At 33.2% G+C, this 11,138-nt stretch overlaps 1 protein-coding gene across 2 annotated transcripts; it reads right to left on the bottom strand.

Moving 5' to 3' along the window:
* Positions 1 to 1,044: 1,044 nt before the first annotated feature.
* Positions 1,045 to 9,326, bottom strand: LOC133802198 (pre-mRNA-processing factor 39-2). 2 transcript variants are annotated; one of them, XM_062240475.1, is made up of 13 exons: positions 9,169 to 9,326; positions 8,768 to 8,868; positions 7,999 to 8,228; positions 7,139 to 7,306; positions 6,441 to 6,801; positions 6,179 to 6,322; positions 5,282 to 5,434; positions 5,067 to 5,183; positions 4,734 to 4,832; positions 4,108 to 4,257; positions 2,063 to 3,694; positions 1,481 to 1,558; positions 1,045 to 1,348 (listed from the first exon to the last, which is right to left on the bottom strand). In XM_062240475.1, the coding sequence occupies exons 1-13, from the start codon at positions 9,233 to 9,235 to the stop codon at positions 1,250 to 1,252; spliced, it is 3,399 nt and encodes a 1,132-aa protein (XP_062096459.1). In that variant the 5' UTR covers positions 9,236 to 9,326; the 3' UTR covers positions 1,045 to 1,249. The 2 variants fall into 2 exon arrangements, with proteins under 2 accessions (XP_062096459.1, XP_062096460.1); XM_062240476.1 differs by having other exon boundaries at positions 4,734 to 4,814.
* Positions 9,327 to 11,138: the final 1,812 nt, after the last annotated feature.

Raw genomic sequence — 11,138 nt, 5'->3', positions numbered from 1 at the left:
CACACTCCCTATGCTCTTGTGAGATTAGGACCTAGCATTACCATGGATTCCATTAAACTTAGAACCAAAAAGAGGAGGAAAAGAAATCATAACCCGAACCCATACCTTAGAGACTTTGAATTCCCTTATTCTCCTTCTCCTTCTCCTTCTTCGCCTTCTTCCTTCTCCTTCTCTCTCTAAAATTCGGCAGCCACCCAAACGAGCCAAGAGGCTTCCTTTCTCTCTCCTTTTATCACCCTTGGTCGAACCTAGTTACCCTTAGTGGGAACGAGAACTTTCCCAAACCCAATTCCCTAATCCTTGCCCTAAATTACCACATTTTCCTATCATAAATCAATCACTATAAATTGCCAAATAATAAAAGAAATTAGATTAATATTAAAAAGGTAAATCTTCTCTTATTCCTTTCCCACTCTTGCCGTCCACCTCTCTTCCTTTCCTCTTCTTTTTATTATTTTTTTCTAATTAAATAAAAAAATAAATCTAATAAAATGAAATAAAAAAAATGTGTGGAAAATCTATTGCATGCACACTATGCTACCATGCACATGCACACACACAATTACTAAGGTGCATCCATCACTACCTACCATGCACCTTAGTACATTCAACCAAAACTCATTTATTCACAAAAATAAATTAATAAATAAATAAACAATTAATAATTAAATTCACAAAATTTCTACCAAATAATTCTAACAAATAAAAAAAAATTCACAACACTTAACAATTAAATAAAACAAAGCACAAAATTAATAAAATAAAATAAAAATTGTTGCGCCACAGTTGAAACTAGAAATCATCATATGATTGGATTATAATTTTCACATAATATATATCTTAATAATTAGTGTAAATTTCAAATGAAGGGCAATAAAAATGGTCTAATGGCTGTGATTTCATTTTAACTTAGTGGATAAGAAGAGGGTGTCATTTTCTTTGGGCATAAAAGTTAGAGTGAGTAACATTGGAATGTTGTAAGATTCTCATTCTTTTTCATTTATGACACTTTTGTAAGTTTAAGAAAAGGAAAAGAAAAAGGAAGAAGGCAACTACCATCTTTCATTGATATGTGATGAGATTACAAAGTAATCAAAGGTGTTAACACCACCAAGCAAGGCCCATCTTTTCTTCTCTACCAAAACACCTTTCTGTATAAGTTTTTGAATCCCTTCTTACATCAGACATTAAGAGGTTAAGAGCAGAAAAAATGGATGGTGATCCCACACCCACATTGACTTGACATACCTCATTGTTTCGCCGGAGATTGCTCGTTGGAATTTAGAGATTTAACATTTTCACTTGTCTCTCTTGCAGTAGAAGTATGTAGTGGTGGCATTGCTTGGTCCTATATGAAGCCAAGAAAAGAAAAAGTGTTGCATAAAAGCATAATATTGCAAAGTTGTTCCAAATTGAAGACAGGAAAAAGGGAAAACAAAGAGCCTTTGGAAACTGAATCAGAGTGATTGGTTTCACTCACCTCATGAGATGCTATATTATGTGTGGCTGTTGGTTCCGCCCCAGATTGATTACTTCCATCAAGTTCCAAAGACATGTCCTATTGCCAGTAAGAACAAATAGTTAGTTGCTAAGCTAACTCAAGATATGAACACAGATTATACATACTTTTGACTATTATTGAGCTAAGACCACAAAGCGGTAAGCCGGTAACAGTGGACGTTTAAACAATACTCATTTGTTTTAATAACACTAAAATATTTGAGGGAAGAAAACTCTAGCAAGTTGCTAGGTAGGCCTCCATATGGAACCGTACCAGACATAAGGATCCACAATGGAAAGGGTTTTTTTTTAATTATTATTCAACTTGAGAGCAGCTCAAGATCAGCTTTAGGTAAAACTTTGCTCTAAAAAACATTAGCTTTTAGATGGAACAAAAGGGATGTAAGCTAAGAAACAGTTAAGACCAGCACAATAAGGGTATCTTAGGACTATGGCCCTGGGAAAGTAGTTTCCATTTTGAATTGCTCCCTATATTCAAATGTGTTGAGGTTGCAAATTGCAATGCTTATCAAAATATAAAAATTAGGTTGCAATGACAAACCTGTTGATAGTTGTTGTGATTCCACTCCTGAATATTTGATGGAGTGTTTTGCTGCTGTTGTTGGTCTTGTCTGGCTTGTTCTTGCTGTGGTTGCTGTGGTACTTGATGCATGTAGAGCTGATGAGGTTGTTGCGGAAGCTGCTGCTGCGGAGGAGGATGCTGCTGAAGCTGCTGCTGATACAGGTATTGCTGCTGTTGCCACTGAGTATATTGTTGCTGATACTCTTGTGACATATGCAAATGCTGTTGCTGAGGCTGTTGTTGCATTAACATTTGCTGTTGATAGTAATAATATTGCCACATTTGATTATATGCTTGGCTGTTTTGCATTTCCTGCTCTCCACTACCTTGTACCGGTTGAGGTGAAGATGCATAATTTGGTTGTGGCATATTTTGCACAGGCCAGGTAGCAGGTGGAAGAGGCGGCGGCGGTATATTAGGAGGAGGAATTGTTTGAAATTGAATTTGAGATTGGCTTCCTTGCGGAATCTGCTGGGTTTGTGGCGATGCACTTTGAGATGGGATACCTTGACTGATAGGAATTGGACCGCTCAATTCAGCTCGTGGGTGGTGTTGTGTAGAACCTTGCTTGTGTTGATGTGATTTTTGTAGATGCCCTCGAAATCCAAATTTTGATTCTCTACGAACTTTGCCATAATTATTTATTCGGTGCCAGTTTCCTCCACTATTTGCAGGCCTACTTTGCTGATATCTAGGTTTTGTTGAAGTAGGGTTTTGATGGCTCCTGGAAGATAATGGATTGACTACTTCATTTTCAATTTGAGGGGAATAATCTTCAGCCTTTCTTTGGCTGTGCGTAAGATGATCTTCATCATTATTTAGCTGATTGCTCTCTACCATAATTTCATTAGAAATGCAGGTTTCTTGAGGAGCTTCAAACGCAGGAGACACAATTTTTTTTGAATCTGATGATGGTTTTCCCTGATTGTGTAAGGAAAGACTCTCTAGTGAAAGTGGCTGCATATCTCGCTGAGGTTCACGGTCATAATCTTGCTTGTGATCATTTCCAGTTGAGTATTCATTTAAAGTTCGTAAAGAATCGGTTTCTTCAGCAACTTCCTGTTTTAAACTTGATGAAGGCGCATTTAATTCAGTAGTAGCATCTTCTGTTGGCTGCTTAGGAAAAGATACTAACTCTACAGAGGATACATTTGTTTCTGGGGAATCTTTCTTGGATTGCTCAGTAACTTTACGAGCTGGCAACATCACTTTCTCCCCCGAACCTCTGTCAGCTTCTTCAAGAGGAAATTGGTTACTAGTGGGGGTTTGCTTAAATTGAATATCATGAATCTCATGTGCTACAAGCTTCTGCTCTGATATATTCAGGTTAGAGGAATCCTGGTCAGACTTACTGGTACCACTATTTTCTAACAATGACATTTCCTTGTCTTGTAAAGGCATCCGGACCAGAGAGCCAGGATTGGAATCTCCAGGTGGCTGTTGATGCTTAGTGACAATGTTAATCTCTCTTCCCTCTTTATCCAATTGCAATGACTTTTCATGTGTAGTTAACTGCTCATAAAAGGCTGTCCTGAAAGAGTCTGGAAATAGCCGTACGTGCCGATTCCAAGCCTTCCGAACCTCATCAATAGTTCCACAACTGTCCACAAACTGATGCAATAACCATTAACCATTAGCACTAGATAAGAGCTCAATAAATGTTAAAAATAAAATAAGTAAAAAAAAAAAATAGGCTGAAAAAAGTAACAGATCATGTTTGATCAAGTGTCCAGGGAAGGTTTGTCAAAAAAACAAAAAGTGTCCAGGGAAGGATAGTCTAAAGTGAGAGCACAAACACTTCCACCAGAAATGGGGATTTTGAGTCACCTGCAGAGAACCAACATGTGTTAACAAACAACCCCCACACTGACGAGGAAATTTTGCTTGTGGACACATCATAATATAGTATAAGGGTACGGTGCAATAAAATAAATGAAACACAAATTGCTTTTTGCTAGAATGAAATGATGCTAGCTAAGGTATTTCTGTATCAATAAGTTCAAAAGGGATTGTTTATTTTTAACCTTTAAATATAAGCTTGAAGCATGCTCTGCATCCTTGGCATTCCAACCTTGAGACACATCTGACCCTGGAGATATTACATTAGCTATGACAGAGTCAACCACATGTATGTGACGCTGCCCTCCATGCAGAGTTGCAAAATTTATTAACTCCTACAGAATCAACAGTCAGGAATCTTAAGGTACGGTAAGGTCAAAATAAAAGCAAATTTTGAATAGAATTATACAGTGTTCCACCAATTCATGAAGTCATTAAGGTTGTTTGATCATTAGGGCAAGCTTGGGTGTTTTTGTTACTGCAGCCACTGGAGAGGAAGCTAAATTTTGATAGCAGCTGCTCTCTTTCTGGGAAGTAATTTTTACTAAGGATAGTTGCTGTATGTAAACAGGGTTTATATCCATGAAAACTGGCTAACTCTGGAACTGCACTTTAAGTATCACCACAAAGTTAATTATACTTACACGCACTATTTAAACTCTGCTAATGCTTTAGTGGATTAATCTTTAAATAACATGTAGGAGAAGACATGTATTTTGGTGCCAAAACTAGTCAATATTTTCAGCATAGGTAAATGTCAGTTTTGAAAACCAATGCTTGGAATAGATAGACGCTCAAGGAACATAAATACCTCTAAAAGTAACCGGCAGTTAGGCAAGCGTTTGATGCCTTCTATTAAGATATCTCTTGCAGCATCTGCATTATCAGTGATCTGTATGCAATAATGCCTCTGAAACTTAATCATAATTTCATAACACCAGCTTATAACAGTACAGCTAAGAGAAGAAAAAAATTACAACAAAATCTTAGAAGAGAAAATTTAACTCTGAGGAAAAAGAAAAAGGTGTAATAAAAAATGCCTCACTGGACCAAATATAAGCAAAAGTAGACACATCCTGAGAATAATTATACAATAAAAATCCAAAAACAGAAAAAGGAAAAAGGGAAGAGAAGGTTTACCCACCATGTATTTAAGTCTAGAAAAGTGAACATATAAAATAGGAAGAGTATTCATCATTTTCTTCAGTTCGGCCATTGCCAGTGCTTCTTCATACATATTAGTAGCTGCTACAAAATTTCCCTGAAAATTTTGCAAAATTAATAAATAAATGCCCCTATTTTGCATCTAGAGTACATGAAAACCAACATTTCTTTTACACGATGAAAACATTGATTTACCAGACGCTTTTCCATGTTAGCCTTCCTTACTACATTTTCTACAAAATTAGAATCTGACTCTCCGTCACAATGAAGAAGTGCAGTGCGTGCCCCAATTATATCTCCTTCACGTTCTTTAAATCTGGCATTAAAAAGATGCATTGCTGGCACTCTCTGCAACGAACATATGAGGAGGAGCATAAACATCTCCAATCATGTATAAAGCAATTGAGTCAAGACATCCTATAAAAAGCAGCAATCAGGCAAGCTTCAGCTTCAGCATCACAGAATTTTGATTTTTGTCAATGTGTCTTACTCGTGTTGTCCTTGATGGGACTTGAAGCAAGATACATTTATCAAAACAATATTTTAATTCTCTGATAAATCTATTTAATAGGATAAGTCCAATAATTAATCTGAAACTAAAATTTGTTAGATGACAAAATCTTAGTGGACTAAGAGAACTCTAGAGAAATCGAAACCTTTTTGAATTTCACAAATGCAAAAATCTTGACCAATACAAATTTAAGACACATTGTATGAGTGTCAATTAGTAGGAAAAACACCTTTATGAACCTTTTTGCATGAAGCAAAAACGATGAGTCTAATTTAAACCACCTAACTATTTTCTACTCACATTGAAGTGACAAATAAATATAATTTAGGAAGATTAATAAGGGTCATTCATTTTAGTTGTAAGTTAATACTACAGAAAATATATCTCCCAAGAAGTTCATTAAACAAAGAATGTTTCTCATCCTGGACTTAAGAGGCTTGCACTTCAGAAGTTATGGTCTTGCTTAGGCCACTCAGGTTTTTATCAGAAAAACTTATGCTCAATACTAAATTATAGAAATATTTGTGTAGAAAAAGCTAGTTCCTTAATTAGAAGAACATAATCTTGGTCAAGGGACACACCTTAAGAAAAATTTGTGTTGCTCGGTTGAGAGCGTAGGTTGCAATCTCTCTTCCTCCCTTTGTTTCCATGAATTCCGCATAACGCATCCAAAACTCAGGGTAATTGGCACAGGGAATCAAACATCTCTCATAAAGTTTGACAGCCTATGTGACAATAGAAAGAAGGTTTAGATATCATATGATAACATTTGCATAAGAAGTTACAGAATGTGACAAGTGGAGGTTTCATAAACACATAAATGATAAACAAAATAAAACCAACCCAGTCGAAATCCCTTTGCATCCCAACAAAGTCCAGATAGTGATGCCAATTCTCTAATTGATCAACATCAAGAAACTTGACATGGAAGTAGGACCTTCTTATATTCATCTCAAAAGTGCTAATTTTTTCTTCCACCTGACATGCTTCCTGATATAAGTGCTCTCCGATGTATAGATATTTCTGAAGTAGTGCTTTTGACCTGGTCAAGCTGATAGATGGCTCCAATAGGTCTTTGATAACAGAGGAAATTGCATCTGCCCTATAACTTTTAGGAACTTCATCTTCAGCAGAAGATCCAGACCATGAATCCACAGTTTCGCATCCCAACTCCTTGGTACATAAGTTAGCTAACTTCTTAAAACTGGAAAAAAAAAAAAAAGGAAAGGAATAAGAATAACAGCAAAGATAGGAAACATTATGCGACAAACGTGCCCCTCCTCCAGACTATTTCAAATCAAAATCTTTGATTAAGAAAATAATAATGCAACCATACAAACAGGGTAAGCATCTTGAAACAGGTAAATCTTTCACAGTCCAAATAATAAAGTCAAATGGGAAAAATATTTTAGAAAGCTATAGGTTCTGGGATTTAATTGCTTGCACTTGGGGAATTTGTTTAAACAAAAGCACTAAAATTATTATTCTCTGTAGGAAGTTTCAACAATGATATAGAAACAACAAGAAAGTACAAATGATACCTATCATAATAACGATGTAACTTTTTAGTAGGAAATCTAAGAGCTTCAATGTAAATTTGGGCTAACAAACTCCATTGCTGCTGAGATAACTCAAATTCAATGTATTTGTCCCATAAAGCATGGCATAAGTAGTCCTTACCAACATATGACATGCCTCTTCTAAATAATCTGCAGAAAATTTTGAGAAACATTAGTTGACTTTGTGATATGATTATGCTTCAATAAGCAAGCGGATCTGAGGAAATAAACAGCAAGACTAGACGATATGGTACATTTACTTGAGTAAAAATTATTTAACAGAACTGCTCATAGACACACACACACATGTATATGTTCAGTGAAGGAAGAACAGTTGCAGAAATACCATGGCCCATAAACACTTTTCATTTTGTGAAATTGGCATCTGACATCACCGTGATTCAAGAAAATAACTGTGCCTTGCACAAATTCGGTCCTCCAACATATATAGAGGACAGTAGGATCTACCAACTCAAAAATCTGTTCAAAATTGTTTTGGAAGGATGCATGGTGTGATAGTGGATCGTTGGAAACAAGTTTCCTGAATTTATAAAGAATATATACTTTGACTGAAGAAGTGACCTCTGAAGGAAAACAAAACAGTTTTGGAAAAGGAAGCAACTAGATTTTACTTGATACTCACACAACTTTGTTCCATTTAACATTGTTTAATGAAGGATGAAATTCATACATTTAATATTATGACCTTATTTTTCTCCACAAAAATCAGAAACATACTATTATTGCCACTAAAACCAGTGGAAGTTAAAAACTCCATCAAAAACTACTACCAATGCAAACAAGCCATACAAAGTTCTTTTCTATTTTCAATATTGAGTTACCTGCGAATATCAGATGGATCCTCGAAAGCCAACATACTAAAGTTACAGTAGTCAACCCAAACACCGACAGAATATGTTGCCGATTGCACAGCTCTTTCAAAAACTTCAACAACCTCGTCTACATCACACAAGCGGGCCTTATGATCAGCATACCTTCTCCAGTATCCATGGCACAAAGGAAACTCAGACAAGAAGGAATCATAAACTAAGCAAATCTTCTCGATATTATCCTGCAGTGATCACCCAGAACAAACCATCTCCACTCAGCACCAATCTATAGGCAGCATAATGCAATAATAAGTAAGGCGACAACTAAGCCTAAGATCACATAGCTTGTGAAACCTTTTCTGGCCAATTGGGTAAAGCTTACCGTCACTCCTTGCTAAATCCCAAGATGCATTGTGCTAATCTGCTTACATCAATCACTCTTTGTTATTGAACCTGGAGTAGTCTAATCTAGTGAATGATTTATAAGTTTGAATGGGTAAAAGCAGAGGCCATTGGATTTAGTTAGAGTACAAACACAACTATTCGAACCCTGTTGTTCTTCTTTCTTTCTTACCAAAGATGTCAAATGTTTCCTATAGTAAATCTAACTTAATTGATGCCAAATGCCAATGCAATGTTCCAATCACAACCTTTATTAAGTTATTCCGTATATTTTCTGCTTTAACACTCACTACAAGATTAAAGTTGAATGATTGAACTTCTCACTGTAATCATTGAACTTCTATAACCAAAAAAATAAAAATTTTGATAATGAACTTACAGGATACACTTTCTCGATCTTTTTAATAAGTGAAATCCATTCGTCAAAGTCTAATGAGCCTTTGTTAATTACTTCATGAAGATTGAGCTCATCAAAAGTAGCTGAAAACAAATTCAAACACATTATAACAACATTAGAATGATTACATAGCTTTACATATATACAAATATAAATATATATATATATTCCATATGAAAACAGGTTTCAGCCATGCCCTAAGCTAAACAAATTTAATGATTGAGCAACCCCAGATGCTGGTTCTGCTCAAAAATCAAACTTTTCCCAAAATGTTTATCTCAAAACCGAGTTAAATACATTTTTTGAATTAAAAATATGCCTAAAGATTAGGGTTGATAAGCGAAGTATACATAATAGTAAGCGAAACAAAAATTTGTGAGAACCTGGAGAATCGAAATCCATAGTCTCAGGATGAAGCTCTGTTTCAGAGACACTGATTTGGGCTTCCATTATACACAATTGGAGAGAGAGAGAGAGAGGAGTTGTTCTTCATGGGACAGTATCCGCCATTCTTTGGAGTTGTCTCTTAACTCTTCCAGGAGTTTTTGGTTTTTGCTGTCGTTTAGAACGAAACGACAAGTCGTTTTAGTATGAAAGATGAATTTATTTTTTATTTTTCATTTTTTTAGGGTATGAAAGATGAAAGTTTGATAGGGGAATCTGTAGAATTGTAGAAAAAATCTATTTTTTCTACCTAAATATTATAAAATAATAGAGACTTATATCACTTATATAAATTAATTATTTCAAATAATTTTTTTATTAATTTTGTGAAACATTAAAATTGAATATTTTAATTTTACTAATGATTTTGATTCTAATATATAATTTTCTTAATTTTAAATTATTATGTTTATGTTGAGTTAAAAAAATGTGATTAGATTTTATTCTTAGAAATGTTAATATTTTTTTTCTATTAAGAGCAATAGATTATTTTTAAAAAATATTATATTATGAAGGTGGAAAAAAAATAAAAATTAAATATTTACTAATGGATAATTTTGTTTTTAAATTTTTTTAGAATGTGTTTGGAAAGAATTTAAAAAATTTATAAATGTTCATTTAGAAGTGTGAAGAAAAAAAAATAGATGCCTATAAAAACACCAAAAAAAAAATATATATATATATAGAAGACTTCTCAATGGTTATTACCCATAGATAGGTACTAATAATTATGATGATTTGATAACATAGTGACTTGGTATAGCAAGTCACTAACACGTAAATATTTTTTTTCTGAATTAATTTCGAATTTAATTATTTTTCTTTTGTCATAATAAATGTTGTGTTCAACCAATGAGAGACACTACCTATATTTAAAAATTGACATGTATTTGAAAAATAAAAAGTTTACAATATTATATTTTCATAATAAATATGTTTTTTTTTCTCAGGTAAACCTTCCAAAAATTTGAAAAATCAAAATTTATTTTTAGAAATATTAATTAACAACTATAAATATGGACCATTGATCTTAATCAAATGGTTAATATTGAAGTAATTATCCATAGGTAGTAACCATTAAAAGTGCACCCATATATATATATTACTGTTATGACATTTCTAAACTAGCATGACCAGCTTTATTTTCTTTGGGATAATTTTTTTTTTTAGAATATTACACGTTACAATAAGATGAATTACAATTACAAATCAAACACCGCGTAATTGATTATGTTATTCTTTAAATCTCGCAGTACATTTTCTAATATTTTACTCGAAGGAAAATAATGTCGAACAACTTACATGTAAAACTTGATACACTATTATAAAATAGTAGAGTAAATAATACCACCATAAAATAAACAAATTATATATATATTTATGAAAGATTTTTCAATAGTTATTATTCATAGATGATTATAATAAATCACTAAATAAATTTTTAATGATGATAAAAATAAATAAATAAAATATATAAAATTAATAATTTTGATTTTTTCAGATTAATTAGACAATAAACATTAGTTGGAAAAATAATAATCACTTTAATTATTCTCATTAATTCCAATTTTTTTTTCATATAATGGATAAAAAGAATGAATCAAGAATGAAAAATTAATATTAAATAGTCCTTTCAAAAATTTAAAATAATTAAATTTTATTTTTAAAAATATTAATTAATAATTATGAAATAAACTATTAATCTTAATTTAATAATTAATATTAAAGTAATCATTATACTAGTAACTATTCAAAGTGTCCTGTATATTTATATAAATTTATAATAAATATGAAAATTATGAAAATCATCCGTTTGAACTCTTGGCTACAAACCCATGAGACCCAACCACCTTTGCTAAAGGTATTGACTTTTTTTTTGATAAGTTGTATGTTAATGATCAAGACAAAA

Source organism: Humulus lupulus, chromosome 9 (assembly GCF_963169125.1).
Source record: "Humulus lupulus chromosome 9, drHumLupu1.1, whole genome shotgun sequence".
NCBI lineage: Eukaryota > Viridiplantae > Streptophyta > Magnoliopsida > Rosales > Cannabaceae > Humulus > Humulus lupulus.
This window is presented reverse-complemented; position numbering and strand designations above follow the sequence as displayed.